Source organism: Stegastes partitus, unplaced genomic scaffold (genome assembly GCF_000690725.1).
Source record: "Stegastes partitus isolate 25-593 unplaced genomic scaffold, Stegastes_partitus-1.0.2 Scaffold7, whole genome shotgun sequence".
Taxonomy (NCBI): Eukaryota; Metazoa; Chordata; class Actinopteri; family Pomacentridae; genus Stegastes; species Stegastes partitus.
In genome coordinates, this window is record NW_007577738.1 from 377035 (window position 1) to 398736 (window position 21702).

General features: G+C 42.4%; 1 protein-coding gene across 16 annotated transcripts in view; it reads left to right on the forward strand.

Moving 5' to 3' along the window:
- mycbp2 (MYC binding protein 2) overlaps nt 1-20151 on the forward strand; it is a 66834-nt gene extending 46683 nt beyond the window's left edge. For 9 of the 16 annotated variants that reach the window (XM_008281757.1, XM_008281789.1, XM_008281821.1 and 6 more), the window contains 31 exons: nt 293-425; nt 545-670; nt 3308-3487; nt 5793-7430; nt 7537-7706; nt 7803-8050; nt 8149-8316; nt 8837-9015; nt 9113-9312; nt 9484-9633; nt 9716-9876; nt 10024-10180; nt 10359-10583; nt 10732-10797; nt 11129-11368; nt 11489-11578; nt 11680-11760; nt 11865-12131; nt 13039-13322; nt 13416-13512; nt 13642-13761; nt 13854-13955; nt 14049-14177; nt 14436-14568; nt 14676-14779; nt 15870-16058; nt 16153-16260; nt 16504-16713; nt 16797-16904; nt 17302-17467; nt 18754-20151. In XM_008281757.1, coding sequence (XP_008279979.1) covers nt 293-425; nt 545-670; nt 3308-3487; nt 5793-7430; nt 7537-7706; nt 7803-8050; nt 8149-8316; nt 8837-9015; nt 9113-9312; nt 9484-9633; nt 9716-9876; nt 10024-10180; nt 10359-10583; nt 10732-10797; nt 11129-11368; nt 11489-11578; nt 11680-11760; nt 11865-12131; nt 13039-13322; nt 13416-13512; nt 13642-13761; nt 13854-13955; nt 14049-14177; nt 14436-14568; nt 14676-14779; nt 15870-16058; nt 16153-16260; nt 16504-16713; nt 16797-16904; nt 17302-17467; nt 18754-18869 — 6345 coding nt within the window. In that variant the 3' untranslated portion in view covers nt 18870-20151. The remainder of the gene's footprint in view (nt 1-292; nt 426-544; nt 671-3307; nt 3488-5792; nt 7431-7536; nt 7707-7802; nt 8051-8148; nt 8317-8836; nt 9016-9112; nt 9313-9483; nt 9634-9715; nt 9877-10023; nt 10181-10358; nt 10584-10731; nt 10798-11128; nt 11369-11488; nt 11579-11679; nt 11761-11864; nt 12132-13038; nt 13323-13415; nt 13513-13641; nt 13762-13853; nt 13956-14048; nt 14178-14435; nt 14569-14675; nt 14780-15869; nt 16059-16152; nt 16261-16503; nt 16714-16796; nt 16905-17301; nt 17468-18753) is intronic. The other 7 variants (XM_008281765.1, XM_008281878.1, XM_008281805.1 and 4 more) reach the window with 3 other exon arrangements.
- Nucleotides 20152-21702: the final 1551 nt, after the last annotated feature.

The window sequence follows — 21702 nt, forward strand, 5'->3', positions numbered from 1 at the left end:
AGCTACGTCAGTTTTGTCCAGCAGTGTCTGCTGACACACAGAATCAATTTCATGTGATCTACTGCTTTGTATTTTGTTTGTGTCAATCAGATGAGTTGAATGCTTGCATGTCAGACTTTGATCTTTTGTGGAGGAGTTTGTGCCATGGTTTCGTATGTGCAGTAATAAACTGGATGTAGGGCTGGTGAATATGAAATATGGCTGTGACTGGCTGTGATAGATGAGGATTAACAGTGTGTGCCAAGTGTCCAGTGTTTGTGAGTGTGGATAAAGAATGCTGTTTGTGCATCAGGTGGTCAACTCAGAGGGAACCTGGGTACAGCTGGATAAGAACAGTGTGGTGGAGTTCTGTGAGAGTGATGAAGGAGAGGCCTGGTCATTGGCCAGAGACCGCGGTGGAAACCAGTACCTTCGCCACGATGACGGTAAGCCACAGCTTGATCTCACTGTCTAATGATCCTTATAACCTAGATTTACACTGACTGGTGAAAATCTGAAAACCTCAGAATGTGATGAGGTAATGTAATCTAATTTACTCTTGCAGAACAAGCATTGCTGGAGCATGGCAACCAGACCCCACCACCCAGCCCGTTCTCTGTGCAGGCCTTCAATAGAGCCACAACTTCAAATGGAGCACAGGGCTTTGACTATGGCATCTCTAACAACAAAGGTGAGGTCGATGTCGTGTTGAGTTTTTAATTTTAACAGATTTAACAATTCAAGAGCATACATAATCTGCATATCACTTTATTTTGATATTCACTTTGTTGTATGGTGTTCATTTATGTTTGACATTTTTAAATCGTCAAATTGATGTAATTAACTTTGCCCCCTTGTCTTAACTATTCCTTGTTGTATATATTGAAACATACATGAAATGATTTCAGACTTTCCATATAATTTGTTTAATGCATTTTAACTGCATACATTGGTTTACATCTTAAGACCACTTTTTGTGCCCAAATATTAAAATATATAACTAATCCTTGTTCATGCAGATACTTTTGCTTCATTAATTGTAATTTCATTGCTAATGCAAAATCAGGACTCACAAATTAACCTCCACAACATATAACAGCACCTCTACTAAGTCAGTCTCTTTAGAGTCACAGGAGCCATTTCTCACTGACTTATCATCTCTTTTGTTTATGCATGTTTTTATTGTGTCTACTGTTGTTATCTCATGCCTAACATCTCTGCAATGTCAGGCATATGTTTGCGTGCATGTGCCAGTCAGTGTGCTTCCGGTCATTTGGACTTCTATGGGCTTTGTCTACAGTTGCATACAGTATCTGGTTTTGACCACCTCTCTCATCCTTTACACTACGTTGCCTTAATTTACTCTCTTTGAAAACATTTGATCATTTACATAATCACCGTTTTCTTCAAAAGATCGTTGAGTCCAACAAACGTCACCTCATCAATTCTGCTTATGCCATCAATGAATGGTTGCCAAAAATGTATGTGTGCCTTTCTGCCTGAATATCAAGCTGATGCAGTGTCAATATTCTTTCTTTTCTCTTGCTCACTTTGCTCAAAAAAGGAGGCTGCTCTGTTGAGATACTTAGCCGTGCTAATTAGAGGACTATTGTTATGTAAATGATCCAAGAATGCAGAACTAGAATAAATGTAATTTGAAGTGTCTGGATGGAGTCATGGCCACGTATATCTTCTACCATGGTAAATGTAAACCTGTGTAAGCCGTACTCTGTTGCAACTCTTCGTAGATGATAATGGAATGTATGCAAAATGCAAACACAGTGTCAGGCCTTCTGTAGGGCTGTTCTCTTGTTAAAATTGCTGACTTGCACATGCAAGAATTTGAACTAAATGGCTGAAATGCAAGAACTATAAGGCTAAGTGCTTGTTGCTAGTAGGAGAGGTTAAGATGGTTTGTGATGTGGAGAGATGGAGGCATTTATATATTTCTGACACTTGTTCTTTTCAACGTCACCTCTCAGGGTGGTTTGAGAATTCACCTTAGCTTTCCTCATGTCTTTCCATGACTTGCCCAGCAAGTTCCAATCAAATCCCTTTCAGAAACCAGCAGTCTTTCACGTTCACTCCTTTCTTTAAACACAGAATATTCCAAAAATAGTGCTCCCACATTTAGTTTTTAAACCTCACAAATATGCGTGGACCAGCACATGTGCCATCAGTGGGAGCCGCATTACACGGTGAACTACGACTGCCATGTTGAAGATTCGTGCTCTTGCTCATGGTGACAGCCCTTGCTGAACCAACAAATGGAACGTTTGAGTCACTCGTCGTCTTTGCTGTGAGGCAGCATTATCAGTGGGTGTGTGACAAAGCTCTGTAGCCGACCTTATTGACAGATGTCACATGCTTAAGTACTAATCTGTTGACGTTCATCATCCCAGTAGTTCATCATCCCCAAGCTCCCACCATTGCCCATATTTGGATTGATGAAATGGCAAAGGATGTAATCCTCACATGTCAACACGTCTCTTGAGACACCATATATTGCTGACCCTCAGTGTTTTTTTTAGAAAGCCCAATCAAGACTGGATGTTGTATCAGTTGAACCAGTGACCGAAGAAAACTCATGCCAAGAGGTTGTGAGATGTCTTTGACAAGTGACTCATGCAGTCATCATGGAAAACGGTCCAATTTGTCTCACAATATGTTTTCGGAACCTCTGATGATGACAACGTGCAGGATTTTTTGACTCATAGGAAGAGACCCATTCTTCTACTCTTTCAATACATATTTTCCACAAATAGAGTTGCGAAATGGGAGGAGACACTGGTGCACTGTGGTGCAAACCAGACCTGGCTGTGGCAAATTCACAACAATTTGTTGCTGCTAATGGGAACAAACCACCTAACGATAGTTGCTGGGTTCATCTAAGAATCCAAAAAACAAACTGGTGAAAACAGCTCATCAGAAAATCACGTTTTTGTTCAGCTTCTGTTCATTGCACATTTGCTGTGCATGGAACAGTTTGGTGATTGGAGTTTTTTGTTTTTTTTTTTGCCCCAAAGTGCTCCCTGTCCTTTGTATCTGCATTCAGACTATTTTTGACTTTACACCACCCAATCGTTTTGTGCTCAATTCAACTGGGAGAGTTTCAAGCCACCCAACTCTTCATGCCAGTTGCACTATCTATGAACAGGACTTCTGGGATGCCCATAACATCTCCTTCCATTCTGCACATCTATTGCGCTGTGGGAGAAGACTGAATGACTGATAGAAAATGAACTGAATGACCTTCATCCCCCGTTGGAATCCTCAAAACATAGTATAAGCTGTAGTTTTTCCCCTTCCTCTGTCTCCATGTTTGCAGGTGACCGGTTGAGTGCCATACTGAATTCCATTCAGTCTGGGCCCTTCCTCTCAGCAGCTCCCTCCTCCTCCGTATTTGAGCAAGCTGCCCAACCTCCCTCCTCCTCTTCCCTTGTCCACAGCCCATTTGTGTTTGGACAATCCCCCTCCCAACTGTCTCAGCCACAACCACAGCTTCTGAGTAAGTCTGTCCTGCTTTCTGACAGCGCTTGCTTGCACAGGTGTTGATCCTATTCCTCCCAGCTTTTTGTTTTTTACAAATTTATTTTTTCTGTTCTTTTGTGTGTTTTCTGGGGGTGGACAGGAGTCATGTGTGACGCATAACGGTTCAGTTATGTTCTATGGTGCAGAAATATCCCTAACAAGTCAACATGTCTACTATTCAATTTTTAAATCTTGTTTCTAAAATGCAACTCACGTGATGCTCCCTTAAAAAATATGCATTGACAAGTGTTTTCACTTGTGATTCGAAACAAGATTTAAAAGTTTAATACTAGACTAAATATCTGGCTAAATGGGATATTTTTGCTATGCGCTTAAGTGATAGGCGAAATAGCTTAATTTTCTGCTTGCTCTGCTTGCTCTCTTTTTTTAGTGTGCCTTTTACCCTCTTTTTCATCTTCGTCATTGATGCTTTAACTTTAGATCTGCATCTTCCATCCTTGATTAACACATTATTTCATTTTCCGCCTCAACCAGCCCAGGACTTCACTGCAAACTTAAACAGCAATAGTCTGAAACATTGTTAGTCAAAAGCTGACGGTCTACAATAAAACAGCAAACTTTCACATCAGTCATATATAAAGGCACTACATATAACATACTATAAATGCCTAGTGTTCACTTCCACTGGATAATTCAAATACGAAAAGCACAGCAACTTAAAAGAAAATATCTTTCAGCAGGATCCAAAATATCTGATTATCTGTCTGTAACCTTTTCAGTCTGTATGGCACTCTTTCTCCCTGTCTTTTCTTCTGCATTGCTATTTTCGGTCTACTTTCTTTCTTTTTTCTCTCTCTTTTTTTTTTTCCAAACCTTTTTGTCTATTTCTTATGGAGCCCTGGAGGTGTCATGGAAAAAAAGCAAAAACGGATTTTCTATGCATGATTAAAAAACTCATGCTCTTGATTTTACGTAACCTTTTATCATCATGCTGTTAGTCTTGTTTTGAATTTGTGGGATTTAATAGTTATTTTTTGTTCTTGGGCATACATAAACTTTTTTCTGTTTTGGTTTCAAACACAACGTTGTGTGATCTTTGGGATCCCTTGAACACATGAAAATGGATAATTTTGCAGTAAAAGCCTTTATGATACTGAGGATGTTCATGAAGATTCAGCTTTAGGGTTCTGTAGCTCTTCATGAATGTTTTCTTCGTTAATATAAATATTAAACCAAAGCTTTTTGGGGTTCTCTGCAAGAGGAGACACAAATTACGAACATGGGTGTACAAATGGATTTTTTTTCTCCATGACACTTATAGGTCTTTAGAACTTCTTCTATAAGTGTTCCTTTCTTCATGCCTATTAGTTTCTCTATCTGTTTAACTTCCCATCACTTTAACATGTTGTCCTTCTCCCTTTTTCTACTCCACCTTCTTGACTTGACCCCATTGCCTCTTTGTGCTCTCTTTCTTTCTCTCTGTGGTGGCCTCCTTGCATTCCGTGTCTCGTTTGTTTACCTGCTCCACTGTTTTCCGCTGTAGATGGTTCGTCACGCAGCCTTGCTTCTCGCGAGCGTGTGCACAAAAGCAGTGTGTCCGTGGCTGGGCATGGTACTGCTCTCTCATCTCTCGCTCTAAGGCAAAAGGGTGGGTAATCACAGCATGCATGCCTCCCTCAGACTGAACAGAGGGTGGGTAGGAACTCAAGAAAATACACAGTCTTCTGTACGATGAATCAAGGGCTTTGTACTTAAGCTTGTAAATACCTCTTTAGGCATCTTGTGTTAGCGCTAACTGTGGCCCTGAGTAGGACGTGTCTAAAGACAAAAATTAAAACTGAAGTCGGCACATGTTGCCTGAAACACGAGATCACAAAAACAGTTTTAAAGTGTCTTCTGGACATCCTAATGTTTGCACTTACCACATTCGCTGCTTGCTTTCTGGTCAATGCCAAGCTATTTCCAGTAGTTGTAGTAGTAGCAGTAGTAGTGGTCCCAGGACTGGGCTGGAATCCATCTTCCATCAGCGCTTCCATGCTCCACTAGCTTTCTTCATCCATATCAGAGTTCGTCTGGGCAAAAATGCCAAGCAAGTCAAGTAAAAATCACTAGAATTAGTTTTTAGGAAACTAAATCACTCACTTAATGAGGTATAACATCCTCCACCTTTGAAACATCATTTCATTTTACTGTATCTTTTCACATAACCTTTTTGATTTTCACTTAGACGTTAAGTGCTATACCTAGACTTACAGGAACACTCTTACCTTTGATGATGTCTGGTTTTGTGGCGTAACTATGTTTGAATTATTAATGTTTAGGTGAACGAGGGAACCTGATGTCCGGAGCGCGGCCCATGTCCCCGGCCTCCAAACACCGTCAGGAGAACCGCTCCCCAAAACAGGAGAGTCGGGGAAGCCGCTCTTCTGAACAGAGCAGGATGAAGACGAGTGAGGGTGGACTCTCAGCTAGCGAGGCCCTCATCCTGCGATCCGACACGGCCAAACTGAGGTCTGACTCTCACAGCCGCTCCCACTCGCCCAATCACAACACTCTGCAGGCTCTCAAGGCAGACGGTAGAACCTCAGGAATGCGGGCCGAGTCCCCGAATCCAGGCTCTCGCTCCTCCTCTCCCAAACAGAAAAGCGTATCCTCTTCAGGCAGATCTAGTCCCTCCAGCACTTCCTCCCAGCACTCTTCTTCAACCCACCATGACAAGAACCTCCCGCCTAAAGTTAGTCCTTCTTCCAAAGCCCGGCTGGATCCTCCCAGAGAGAGATCCAAATCAGACTCATACACTCTGGACCCAGACACTCTCAGAAAGAAAAAGGTTCCCCTTACTGAGCCACTTAGGGGTAGATCTACCTCCCCTAAACCGAAACTGTCTCCAAAAGATCCAAATAAAGGAGTGATCAGTAATGCAGAGAACCGAGTTCCTTCTCCTCATGTAACTCAAGAGAACCTCCATAGTGAAGTGGTGGAGGTCTGCACCTCTAGCGCTCTCCTCTCCAACGAGGACGTCAATGATGAGAACGTGGAGGTTCGTAACGCTGAGGAGGGCTCATGTAAGGTGCACTTTAGCATCGGCAAAGCCCCTGTCAAAGAGGAAATAGAGAGCCGCTCTTCACCAAAAGTCAGCCGCAAAACCTCCAGTCGACACACACGTCCGAAGAAGGACAAATCTGGGCCCCTGTTTAAAGGTGAGAGTACATCGAGGATCACAGAGCCTGCAAAACAGGCCATGTCGCCCTCTGTGGCTGAATGCGCCCGCGCAGTCTTCGCAGCATTCCTGTGGCATGAGGGCATTGTCCACGATGCCATGGCCTGTTCCTCCTTCCTCAAGTTCAACCCAGACTTAACCAAAGAGCACGCCCCAATTCGCAGCTCCCTGGGAGGACAGGGTGCTGAGGAGAAAGAGAGCAAGCTAAAAAACCGACACTCCTTGGAGATTTCCTCTGCACTTAACATGTTTAACATTGCTCCACATGGCCCAGACATCTCCAAAATGGGCAGCATCAACAAAAACAAGGTATTATCTATGCTGAAGGAACCTCCACTGCCAGAGAAGTGTGAGGACGGAAAAGGAGAGGCCATGTCCTATGAGATGACTTCTCATCCCTCTATGAGGGTAAAGTCGATCTTGCCATTAACATTACAGCATTTGGTAGCATTCTGGGAGGACATATCGATGGCCACCATCAAGGCAGCAACTCAGAACATGATCTTTCCCAGCCCGGGCTCCAGCGCCATCTTGAAAAAGAAGGAACACGAGAAAGACAGTAAAAAAGCAAAGAAGGAGAAGAAGAAAAGGGAGAAGGCCGAGGTGCGTCCAAGAGGGAATCTGTTTGGAGAAATGGCACAACTCGCCATGGGTGGACCAGAGAAAGACACTATCTGTGAGCTGTGTGGGGAATCTCACCCTTACCCTGTCACATACCATATGAGACAGGCTCACCCAGGTATGGATACAACTTTTTTAGTATACTTCACTGAACACTTTAAAAGCAACAAACTGTGAATCTATTCCGTTTCCTAACATCCCTCCTTTGTATTTTTTCGTGACAGGCTGTGGTCGCTATGCAGGAGGTCAGGGCTACAACAGTATTGGCCATTTCTGTGGAGGATGGGCTGGAAACTGTGGAGATGGAGGGATAGGAGGCAGCACCTGGTACCTGGTGTGTGATCGCTGTCGGGAGAAATACCTCAGAGAGAAACAGACTGCCGCAAGGGAAAAGGTAGCATACTGCTGCATGGCTTCTTTGTCAGCTTCTATTGTCATACTGAGTTTTTAGACTACTTGAAACACCCCCAATCTGCATGTTCTCTGCCAGGTGAAGCAGTCCAGGAAGAAACCTCTACAGGTGAAGACCCCGAGGGCACTGCCCACTATGGAGGCCCACCAGGTGATTCGAGCAAATGCGTTGTTCCTGCTGTCCCTCAGCAGTGCAGCTGAGCCCAGCATGCTGTGCCACCACCCTCCCCGGCCCCTTCATTCCCAGCTGCTTCCCAGTCTGAAGGAGGGAGTGTCGGAAGAACTCCCCAATAAAATGGGCTGCCTCTACCTACAAACGCTGGCTAGGTAGTTACAAGCTCAGTTAATAATAGGTTGCACTTTATAGATAGTAAAACCTCGCAAAATGTAACACGAGTCCCTGTCACGCTTCTCTCATCCTTCAGGCAACACACTGAGAACTTTGGGGCATACCAAGATGATAACCTATTCCAAGACGAGATGAGGTATTTGCGTTCAACATCTGTTCCTGCGCCCTACATTTCAGTCACACCTGACGCCTGCCCTAATGTGTTTGAGGAGCCAGAGAGCAACATGAAATCAATGCCCCCCAGGTACCACATATTCATCTTTTATTGCTTCCATTTTCATACATTACTGTACTTTAAGCATCACCCTCGACTATTTATAGATTACATAGACATCAGACTGTCTTTATAGGCAATTCTTTTTTATAGTTCTTGTGATATTTAAGTGTTTTCCAATATTCATTGTTAAAGCAGCCCTGCACAAAATTCCATCATGTGGATATGCCTGTTATTTTCTGCCTCCTCCTCTTTCCTCTGCAACCTACAGATTTTCAAGCAAGCACACTGTTTTGTTTAGAAAATGTGCCTTAATTGCTAATCATTATTGTCATCACCGTCCTCAACTTGAGCAGCAAAAAAAAGCCTTTGCTTCTTAAGTAAAAGTTTTTTTATAATGACGTGTATACATCCATCCTTCTCTTCCTCCCACCCTCAGGAGCCAACACAGGTTTTCTAAAGAAAACAAAGTTATTGCTGATGTTAAAGGGCTTTTGATGTCTTTAACAATATTTCAACTGGAGTATAAACTGGATGTATTTGTGTCTTGTCTCTACATGCTCTCTTTTAGCCTCGAGACCAGTCCGATCACAGACAGCGACACTGCAAAGCGCACAGTGTTCCAGAGGTCTTACTCAGTCGTAGCATCCGAGTATGATAAGCAACACTCCCCCTCTCCAGCCCGGGTCAAGGCTGTGCCCAGACGCAGGGTTCATAGTGGTGATGCAGGTAATCGCGTATAGTCAGTTGACAAGTAATTAGTGATGCTTCGGGAATGAGTTGGAGCTTCATTTCCTGACATTAAACTGCTATTTCCTCCATCTAGAAGTGGGCTCTTCGCTGTTGCGCCACCCATCTCCAGAGCTATCCCGACTCATCTCAGCCCATGGCTCGCTCAGTAAGGGGGAGAGGAACTTCCAGTGGCCTGTCCTGGCTTTTGTTATCCAGCATCACGACCTCGAGGGCCTGGAGGTGGCCATGAAGCATGCACTGAGGAAGTCTGCCTGCAGGGTGTTTGCCATGGAGGTACAGCTGTCTAGGCTGCAATATCTCTGAATCTCATAGCTCAGTTTTGCTTTAATTATTGCTAATTATACAGCAGTGTCTTGGGGTTATAGGCAATTAGTGGGCTCAATATTGTTTGTAATCAATTGATGCTAAATCAGCTAAAATGCTAATAACCTATGTCCCTGTCAGGCATTCAACTGGCTGCTGTGCAATGTGATCCAGACGACCTCTCTGCACGACATTCTCTGGCATTTTGTAGCGTCTCTCACTCCATCGCCATTTGAACCTGAGGATGAGGAAGACGATGAGAACAAGGGGAACAAAGAAAATGTGGAACAGGTAATAAGTGGTGTATAGTTTAGCAGCATATAGCTTTACTTCTGCTCTGATTTATTTTCTAATCATGAACATCGCTACACAGGAAAGAGATCTTGGCGTTTGTGAACACCCTCTGTCAGACATTGTTATTGCCGGGGAGGCAGCTCATCCTCTACCCCACACCTTCCACCGCCTCCTTCAGACCATCTCGGACCTCATGATGTCACTTCCCAGTGGCAGCTCACTACAGCAAATGGCACTTAGGTACAGCTTCTGGTTGAAAGAATCCCACTTTACTATCATAAAAAGGCCACATGCTTGAAACTATGAGTAAATCCTGTGTATTTCTGCAAGTTCTGACATTAATGCACATTTAATGGCAATATAAATGATTGTGACTCCTGCTTTTAGGTGCTGGAGTCTCAAGTTCAAGCAGTCCGACCACCAGTTCCTCCACCAGAGCAATGTTTTCCATCACATCAACAATATCTTGTCCAAGTCAGATGATGGAGACAGCGAGGAGAGTTTCAACATCAGTGTGCAGTCCGGTTACGAAGCAATGAGCCAGGCAAGAGAACTACCACTTACTCTGACCATATTTACTTACATTCATGAGACCTGACCTTTGTTGATCAACACAGAATGAGCCAGCACTAAGCTCTTATTGTTACTCATCTGTTGTGCACTAATCTGACGCAAACGTGTGTGTGTGTGTGTGTGTGTGTGTGTGTGTGCGTGTGCTACAGGATCTCTGCCTGGTCACCTGTTTGAAGGACCTGACGGGTGTCGTAGACATCAAGACGTCTAGTCGTCCCGCCATGATCGGCAGCCTGACAGACGGATCCACAGAGACCTTCTGGGAATCTGGAGATGAGGACAAGAACAAAACCAAGAGCATCACCATCAGCTGTGTGAAAGGCATCAACGCCTCCAAGGTGTCCGTTCACGTGGACAACTCCAGAGACATCGGGGTAAGGAGGCAACAGCAAACCAGACTTTTAGAATATATAAGTAAATTAAAGTCAAAGTAGAATAGATGAGGATGATGCTAGATATATGTATGTCTTGATTTTGTGGTGGATTTCTGTAAATTTAATTTTTCCTTTATCATACCTACAGAACAAAGTGACATCAGTAACATTCCTATGTGGAAAAGCAATAGAGGACCTCTGCAGAATCAAACAGGTATGGACAGTTTCTCTAGCTTCACAGTGAATACCTCAGTAACTGTGTCTAGAGTATTACAAATGTGATTTGGGCTTTAATAAATTCTACTAAAGGGTCTGTTAAACAAATCTTGAATGCTTGAAGTGCAGACAAATCCTACAAACTCATTTTCAAATTCAAAATAAATGAGACATTGTCTCTTGGAATCTCTCTTTCTTCCTGTGTTACATAAACCTGTATATGTGTGGTTACTTGGTCTGCTGTCCAAATTGTATTGGCTCCTTTTGAAACAAGGTTACATGCACATTTTTCAGAGGTCTAGTAACACGTCTATTCCTTTCCATGGCAGGTTGACCTAGACTCGCGTCACATGGGCTGGGTGACAAGTGAGCTTCCAGGAGGGGATCATCATGTGATCAAGGTGGAACTGAAAGGCCCTGAAAACACCCTGAGGGTGCGTCAGGTGAAGGTCCTCGGTTGGAAGGAAGGCGAGAGCATCAAGATACTTGGACAAATCTCAGCCAGCATGGCCCAGCAGAAAAACTGTGAAGCTGAGACTCTCAGAGTTTTCCGCCTGATCACCTCACAGGTCTGTCCAACTGCGTTAGTTTCCTGCCACCATACTGTGTGTTTGAAGATGTTACATTTGGATGCATAAAGCTGTAGATGCTTGCAAACTTTTTTTTAATGCTTTGTTGTGTAAATTTAGGTTTTTGGAAAACTAATCTGTGGAGATGCGGAGCCCACTCCAGAGCAGGAGGAGAAAAACCTGCTTTCATCGCCCGAGGGAGAAGACAAGGTCTGCATTCTGGTCATTTAACTGTTCTGTTTAAGTTACTCATATTTGGTGACCTAAAATCTAATTGTTTGCGTATTTTCTTTATGCGTTTTTGTGAACAGGTACCTTCTGACGCAGACCTTAAAGAGCACATGGTGGGAATTATTTTCAGCAGGAGCAAACTGACCAACCTTCAGAAACAGGTAAATAGTTAGCTTTCTGAAACCATTCAGCAGTGACTACATATGATCAAAATGGTGAAATCTTGCTGCCATCCTTGAAACTAACGTGTGTGTATCACTTCCAGGTGTGCGCACATATTGTCCAGGCCATCCGTATGGAGGCCACACGGGTGAGGGAGGAGTGGGAGCACGCCATCTCCAGCAAAGAGAACGCCAACTCTCAGCCCAGTGACGATGATGCGTCTTCGGACGCCTACTGTTTCGAGCTCCTCTCCATGGTCCTGGCTCTGAGTGGCTCCAACGTCGGTCGCCAGTACCTCGCTCAGCAGCTCACGCTCATGCAAGACCTCTTTTCTCTGCTGCACACAGCATCTCCACGAGTACAGAGACAGGTGGGAGAGAGTGTAACCACATAAACATTTGCAATTTAAGAGTACCCTGTTTAGCTTTTTCTTGTCAACAAATTTATAGTTGCAATCAGTTTCTCATTAAAATGCCTTGTGGGAGTTGAGTGTATTTCCTGTCTCACTGCATTAACAAAGCTGACTTTCTGTAAATATTTTGAAAGCTAGTGTCTGTATTTGATAGCTGGGAGTTTTCTGACTCTCTACATTTCCTGGCCCAATGCTATGTTTCTTTTTGCAACCAACTAGCGGGCAGTAGAATACTGGATTCTGGCAGTAGGACTGTGGATAATATGCATGTGTGTTCTTATGTGTACCAGATAACAAAAAAAATCCAGATATGCAATGCTGCACTGATTTGATCTTTGAGTCGCATAGCAAATGATGTATAGACAATATGAAATGCTTCCAAACATCCGTGAACTAGTACTGACACACACTGGCCACAGCGTGTTCATTATTAGTATTAGTAGCTGTATTTGCTTTATCCATAGAGGCTGAAAAGTGGCTGCAGCCTATGCAAACTGACATCAGGCTTACACAATCACAGGGCTCACACAGAGGCAGACAACAAAGCATGCTCACACTCATCCCTACAACGAATTTATAAATCATAGCACCGGTGTAGAAAACTAAAGGGAGAGCATGCAAACTCCACACAGAGCAGATTCAAACACAGAACCTTCTTCCTGTGAGACAACAGTGCTGTGACCTAAAATGTGGTCTTGAACTGAAATCACTGAGTGATTCTGATAATAGACTCACAACTGTTTCCAAAATTTCAGTCCCTGTAAATGAGTTTGTAGTTTACAGTTTGTTTCTTTAAAATAAGATGTTTTATACTCATTTTTTTCTAATAAAATATCTTTTACTGTCTGATCTTTCCTCTTCTCAGGTTACTTCGTTGCTCAGACGTGTCCTACCAGAGGTGACGCCCGTGCGTCTAGCCAGCATCATCGGGGTGAAGGCTCTGCCGCCAGCAGACATCAGTGACATCATTCACTCCACAGAGAAGGGCGACTGGAACAAACTCGGCATCCTTGACATGTTCCTGGGCTGCATCGCGAAAGCCCTCACTGTGCAGCTGAAAGCCAAAGGCACCACCATCTCTGGCACAGCCGGCATGGCTGCAGGCAAAGGGGTCACCACAGTCACACTGCCCATGATCTTCAACTCCAGGTGAGCTAGTTTGTGTCTCAACACAATTTTACTCAGATGTGGGAAAATGTTCTTACATTTTCAATGCATGACACCCCTTCTTTTTACATTCAGCTACATCCGCAGAGGGGAGAGCCACTGGTGGATGAAAGGCTCAACTCCTCCTCAGATCGCAGAGATCATTATAAAGCTGGTTAAAGACATGGCAGCTGTAAGTTCTTGGTGCTTTTATCCCACATTTAACATCACATAAACCACTTTTATTATCATTGTCATTATTTTTTTTATCTGTTATGAACTCAAATGCACTAGCTCTAACACAGTCGTGTGCTGTTTTTAGGGTCACCTTTCAGATGCTTGGTCCAGAGTCACCAAAAACGCAATAGCTGAAACCATCATAGCCCTGACCAAAATGGAGGAGGAGCATCGGTCTCCCGTACGCTGTATCGCAACGACAAGGGTAGGAAAACGCTGTCATAAGCAGAGCAAGTATGCGTGCTTAGAAATACTTTACATTTATTATCATTAATTATGTCTTGTTGTGTCTCTTAGCTGTGGCTGGCCTTGGCATCACTGTGTGTGCTGGACCAGGATCACGTCGACAGGTTGTCCTCTGGTCGCTGGATGGGCAAAGATGGACAGCAGAAGCAGATGGTGAGAATGAAATAAATAGCTGAGAGATGCACTGTGTGAAACTGACAGATCATTCAAAGAAGAATAATTCACTTCCTCCTCTTCTTTTTGCAGCCCATGTGTGACAACCATGATGATGGGGAGACGGCGGCCATCATCCTGTGTAACATGTGCGGCAACCTTTGCACTGACTGCGACCGCTTCCTCCACCTGCACCGACGCACACGCTCTCACCAGAGACAGGTTTGTTTCAGTTGTTTACCTGAATACAAAGTCGTAGAAACAGTTTATTAATATAATGTGGAGACAAATTAATTTTTGTAGAAAGTTTGAAATGACAGATTATTTTATTCAAGAAAAGAACTATGAGAAATGATTGTTGTAGTTTTATTTAACAAAAAATATATCACAGCAGCCAAGTGAACCATTTCTGTTGCTCATCATCAGAGGGTGGATATTTTTCCTTCAAATGATTCACTCTCATTTTCTTGCTGGCTTCAGGTGTTCAAGGAGGAAGAGGAGGCCATAAAGGTGGACCTCCATGAAGGCTGTGGGAGGACCAAGCTCTTCTGGCTCATGGCTCTGGCTGACTCAAAGACTATGAAGGCCATGGTGGAGTTCAGAGAGCACACAGGTAACGCTGACAAGAGCGCATCAGTGTTTTCACTGTTTTATTCAGTTTCTAGTCCGGTCTTCCCCAGCACATGTATCTTTGCTCTGACAAGTCTCATGTTTTTGTAGGTAAACCAGCATCCAGCAGCTCAGATGCCTGCAGGTTCTGTGGTACAAGAAATGGGACGGAGCTGTCTGCAGTGGGAAGCGTCTGCTCAGATCCAGACTGTCAGGTACTGAACATCAAATATGACATGAAAACTCATATCTGTTCATCTAGTCCATGCAGATGGAGTTCAGTCAGACTTTGACCAGCCGGTTCCATTTGTTTTGATAGAGAATCTCAATCTCGTATTTTTTTTTACAACATGTATACAGTCAACATATATACAGTACACATATACAAAAACAATAAAGGCAATATAACACAAACCTGAATTGTTATGTTAGTTTTGCTATTTTAGCAACAGATGCTTGCTCTTGGTGTGCATGGTGCATGGTGGCTCGGTGGTTAACACCATCGCCTCGTAGCTAGAAGATCCCTGGTACGCGTCCCGGTTAGGGTGCCAGGGATCTTTCTGCGTAGAGTTTACATGTTCTCCCTGTGCAGCATGGGTTCTCTCCAGGTTCTCCAGCTTCCTTCCACACAGTCCAGAAAAATGTTGAGGTTAATTGGTGATTCTAAATTGTCCGTAGGTGTGAATGTGAGTGTGCTTGGTTGTCTCTCTCTAAGTGTAGCCCTGTGATAGACCAGTGGCCTGTCCAGGGTGTCCCCTGCCTTCACCCTAAGTCAGCTGGGATAGGCTCCAGCCCCCCCGCAACCCTAGTGAGGATTAAGCGGTGTATAGATAATGGATGGATGAATGCTTGCTCTTTGTTCCTTTTATGCAACTATACTTGAATCAAAAAACTATTTCATCAAGAAAAATAGCTTGAACCAATTTGTTGACATAGATGCATAGGTGCTGTTTCTTAACATATAACAATTTTACTTAGTGGAAGGTTTGTTGAAGGGTTAGACTTTGGAGGTTTTTTTGGGGGGAGATAAGAAACTACACTAATCCTGAAGAAATTATTTTGCCAGATGTTGTTTAGAAAACAAAATTAAACAACATGAGAAAATGCAGTGCCTAGTAGAAAAGCAGTAAGATATAAAAACCATTTAATTGCCTTGAAAAGAACAGTCTTGGATTTAAAAAACATTTTTGTGTGTATTTTCTAATACTTAAATTATAGAGCTAAGCCTACAGAGTAATTTATCACGAAAATAACTTGTGCTCTAGTTTCTAGCATTACCATCTCTTTTCATGTTGTCTCTCTCAGGAATACGCTAAACTGGCCTGTAGTAAGACTCATCCCTGTGGACACCCTTGCGGAGGAGTCAAGAATGAGGAGTCTTGCCTTCCATGTCTGCACGGCTGCGACAAGAACACTGGCTGTCTGAAACAGGATGCCGATGACATGTGTATGATCTGTTTCACAGAAGCCCTCTCTGCTGCTCCTGCAGTACAGGTAGCCCTAAATATACCCTCTGTCTATTCATAACTGTACCCCTGGAATGTAAATTTGCTCTCCTTTAATGCTTAACTGTCTGATCTGCTTCCAGCTGGACTGCACTCATGTGTTCCACCTTCAGTGTACTCGGCGTGTTCTTGAGAATCGTTGGCTCGGACCCCGAATAACGTTTGGGTTCATGCTGTGTCCCATTTGCAAGGTATGATGTTGCCTGAGCTTCTCTGACTTAAGGGATTAACAGAATGACAAAGAGCTTGAAAACAGTTTCCACCACGCCTCAAAGTTGATCGAGTCAGTTTGTTTTAAGGGCTTTGTTGAAAAAGCTCAGTGCACTGTCTGGCTTTCGCTTGCACACTATGACTGATCATTGTGACACATGCAGTTAACTCAACAGAAACAGCTTTGTGAACACAGGACGGCTTGTGTGTTTCACTGTTTGCAGAACAAAATCAATCACTCTGTGATCAAGGACCTGCTCGACCCCATCAAGGAGCTCTATGAGGATGTGAGGAGAAAGGCGCTGATGAGGCTCGAGTATGAGGGTCTGCACAAGAGTGAGGCAATAACTACACCAGGGGCACGCTTCCACAATGACCCTGCAGGGTTTGCCATGAACAGATATGCATACTATGTCTGCTACAAGTGCAAGAAGGTACCACACAGTTTAAACATCCGACACATTTGACTTTAAATGTTGTACAGGGCTAGAAGATCAATGATGTCCCTGTTTTCTAGGCATATTTTGGGGGTGAGGCTCGCTGTGATGCAGAGGCGGGACAGGGAGATGACTACGATCCCAGTGAACTGATCTGTGGAGCATGCTCAGACGTCTCACGGGCTCAGGTGGGTAAATGATACCTGTGAAGATGCAGTATGGCATTCGCGATGCACGTATTTGCTTTCATGTTGAGAGTTTGGTGAGAAGGTCGGATACTTTTCTCATGTCTGAACGCTAAATCTGAAGCTCTAGCCAGCAGTTGGTGAGCTTAGCTTAGGGTTAGCATTAAGACTGGAAACAGGGTAAGCAACTAGGCTTTGTCTGCTCAAAAGTAACAAAATCCACCTTCCTGCACCTTTAAAGCTTACTGATTAACATGTCATATCTTGTTTCATCTCTGTGGCAACCTCAATTTTAAATAACTATCCTATTATTCCTTTAAATGGTGCTTCTTTGTTTAAAAAACAAAACAAAAACAAAGCTATAATCCCACTCTTGTTGTTTCCTGCGTTCTTTCCTCAGATGTGCTCCAAGCATGGCACAGACTTCCTTGAGTATAAATGCCGGTACTGCTGCTCTGTGGCTGTTTTCTTCTGCTTTGGCACCACACACTTCTGTAACGCCTGCCACGATGACTTCCAGAGGATGACCAGTGTCCCCAAGGAGGAACTGCCGCATTGTCCTGCAGGTGCGTAGTGATTCTGTTGACGACACGTTGAATGGCCAAATATTTAGACTTTTAATCAGACTTTAGGGACCATATTAAAATTAGGAGGGTGATCATGGAGCCTGCATCTTGTATTTGATATATCAAAAACTAAAGCTCCTTACTCCTCCTGTCATAGAATAATATACATTAACCAAGTGAAAACATTACCATTTTAAAGTTTAAGAATTACTTGAGCAGCCGCCAAGCCACCAAATGAATGAGCTGAGCTGAGGTGTCGAATGTGTTAGTGCTGAATAGCGATGTCAAGATATCAGGAATTTGGAGGTTGGTGCCAGACAGCTGAAACTAGTTAGCCTTGAATTCTGCGTAGAGATCTGGATGTCTGTCTTTGCTCTGTGACACTATTTGCATACTGGAATTTGGTAGTCAGTGATTTGTTTCCTGATCATTTAGCTCAAACATCAAATATCCCCATTTGTATTTTTTGGTCCTACCTGTTTTTTCCCCAATAAGTCGTAGCTCCCTTTTCCTTCTGACCTGCCTAAATTTTTATGCCATGTGCCTGCAAAAAACATGCCCTGAGGCATTACATTTCCAGCTTGTCTGTATGTAAACAAGTCTGTCCCATTCCCACAAACATGACGTCTCAGGAACACCTTCAGGGAATTTCTTCAAATTTGGCACAAAAATGAACTTAAACACAAAGGATGAACTAATTACATTTTGTTGGTTGAAGGCCACTGTGACCTCAAAAAACTAACTTTTGGCCATAACTCAAGAACTCATACATTCATTAAGACAACTTTTCTAATGGGATAGAGGGATGACATTTCATACCCAAAAGGTTATCATCACTGTGACATCATCAGGTTTTGCAAAAACACTCTTCTGGCCATGATTCAGCAGCACAACTCAGGACAGGAGAGGAATTTGTGACTGTTTCATCATTTGTTTGGTATAGAATCGGCGACCATAATCTTGGTTTCCACGTTTTGGAAGCTGTAGCTTCTTTGCAGCAGCATCCACATTCAAACCGCTACCTACTGTCAAGGCTGCAAATTTTATTTTGTTGGATGAGCAGAAGTCGGCTTATTAGATTCTACTAAATTTAATCAGAGTCTTCACCATGTTATGAATCTGCGCCACATGAGTGTAACCTGCAACGTGGCTGGTTGCTAAACATAGACAACCACAAGGCAGAAGGCAGTAATTCTAGTTTTTGTGAAGAGAAAAAAATGACAGAAAATAGCAGACTGATGTAACTGTAAGGAGAAATCATGTGAATCTTTTTTTTTCTGTCACAGGGCCCAAAGGCAAGCAGCTGGAGGGCACTGAATGCCCCTTGCATGTGGTCCACCCACCAACGGGGGAAGAGTTCGCTCTGGGCTGTGGGGTTTGCAGGAACGCCCACACCTTCTAAATAACACGAGACTTTAACCGAAAACCAGTTTGTCTACTGTGATTTCTGGCTGCTGCTGCTGACGCTCAGCCGTGAAGCTTGGCTCTTGCATTGTCAAGTCTCCTGGACGCCGGACCAGGTTTCTGCTCTGCGCCAAGAGTCCTCAGGTCTGCTCTTCTACCAACATCAGTATCCAGGCTCTGCCACGAGCACGAGCTGTTGCTCCTTTGGATTCAGAGTAACCTGAATGAAAAAAGAACAATAGAATTTTAAAAAAAGAAGAAAAAAAATAAAGAAAATAACTTGTGACGTGTTTGCATGCGGCCGTTGTATTCCCTCGGCTTCTATAGACGTTGCACACCTCCCGATCACTGAAGTGTAACTACAAGATTAAACATTGAATATGAAATAAATTTGCTTTAAGGCAACTGTGGATCAGCGTGGGTTTAAAAAAAAAAGAAAAGAAAAAAGGATCAGGCCGTATTTCCAGCTTCCTAACTATAAATTTAAAATATTGTTGTATGTAAACTTTTTTCGTAATCTTGTACAGTATTCTCCACTGTCAAGTGCATCATGGGTTGACGGACAAAAAAAAAAAAAGATAAGTTGGTGGATAAGACTGTTAAGAATATTATGTTTGGGAGGAAAATAGTGTACGATTTATCTAATCTTGTATATAATGATACTATTCAAAAATAGCTGTATTCCGAAGTTGCTACTCTTCACTTCAGTTTTGTTTGATATTCTGGGTTATGTTTTGAGCCAGAACTTTTAATGAAGTGCAATACTGGGTGTGCCTCCTATTTTGCAGCTGTTTAACCTATGGAATGTATGTCAATAAAGCCACTGTACATTTTTATACAGTAGACAGTCGTAATTTCCCCTCTTCTAAATGTCAGATTCTCTTCTGTTGTCTGGAAATGAGAAGGAGGAGCCTGGCGCCTGCAGTGAATCATGGTGGATGTAAATCCTGTTTGCAGCTCTTGTTTTAAGAAGAAAAAAAAAAAAGAAGAAGAAGAAAAAAAGTACCAAATCCTACAGTAATACAAAAACCTCACAGTGAGACTGATTTACAGCTGAATGATTTGAGGGGCCAGTCTTCACACCAAATAAAAATTGTGCACCTGTAATGCTTTTCCCTAGTAGGAGGCAGGGGGATTTGGGGGGTTCAGGGGAACAGAGAGTGGAAAAAAAGCAGCTGCTGTTAAATAAAAAAGCTTAATACTTGTGAATCTGCTCTGTAATATCTGTGGTGGATGGAGTTGAATGGTAATAAACCAGGTTCTCTGTTTCGCAAAGTATACACTGTGTCATTCCTTAATGAGTGGTGGCATTTCCATTAAATTACCCTCATGAGCTGTGTAAATATATATAATTTCTATAAATAGTAGTTTTGAAGGGATGAAGAGCTTGTGCATGTCAGGAAAAAGGAAGAAAGATGCATTACTCTGCCATTTATTTGTGATACTGAATTGGGGATTCAAAATGTACGCTGTGATGTTTGTTATTAAAATTCTTTATCGGTGACATTATTGATATCGTCTGTGCACAGCAGGAGCAAAGTTGAAAAACCTGCTTTTGAATCATCATTTAGCTCATGTTTTTATCATTGGCAAATAATCAGAGAAATAATCATGAGATGAAACACATTTAACACTGGGTCAGCCTTACAGTTCCAGACTAGTATTTTCATTTTCAGTCCACACGAAAGTTCAACAATCAGACTTTAGCTGATTGTCAGTTTCACCTGCACTGAGCTTCATTGCAGTGTACAACACACAACATATACAGTAAAATTAACACTTGTATTTAAAGCTTTGTGTGATTGCAACATGCAGAAACCAAAAGTTTAAAACAAACTCCAGGATTCACCATTTTATTTACTCACATTCTGTGCATATATATTGAAATTACAATTGCAAAAAAGTGTGTGCACAACCATTGAGGGCTTTTAATACATCATATGTAAAGAACGTGTTTAAACAAAAACTGAGTAGGAAAATATTTACAACAGTCTAAAGGAGAGGAAAATATACAGGTGGGGACAGTTTCATAATCTTAGAATACAAACATGTTTAACAGCCTAATAAAAATACCAGCACCTGAGACATGAGGTAATGTACAGAGACTTTTTAAGACACTTTGACAGGATTTAATTCATAGAAAGCAAGCAAGTTAAAAACCAACACCCAGGTTAAGAATCCTAGTTTTATCATGGACGAGGATCTAAATTTAAGTAGCCACATCAAAGCTGAAACTGATTTCTCATTCTAGCATCTTAATAATGTGCCTACACTAAAAAAATGGTGTCTCCGAGCAAGATTTGCAGGAAAAGGTGCTATAAAAATTAATGTCCTACACTCAAGGTATATATATACTTTAATTGAAAATGTGTGAGTGAGCTTTAGTTGAGTATTTTCATTCATAATTTGGACCCATTAATATCATTAAACTTTTGAAAACCTTAGACTTATTGATTTATTGTTGGTGATTAGAGTATCAGAGTGTACAGGAATGTTTGAATCACTGCACAGGATCAAAAATGGAACAATTCTACGTGTTTATGATCATGTTTAAGTGATCGTCTGTCAGGTTTGCACAGGCGTTACAGTAGTATTTATTTTTTTTAAATTTTATTTCATTATTTCTTTGATTATCTTTCTTTACTTGGCAAAAAACAAACAACAACAACAACAAAACAAAAAAATTTAAAATTGTAAATTGCACATATGGAAATCTTTGTATTATATTCTTTTTTTCCTGCCTGCTTTTTTTCTTTATATATATATAAATATTTTAAATTCTCTTTGCTATTTGATCAGATCAAAGACATTTCACTTTTACAAAACATGCA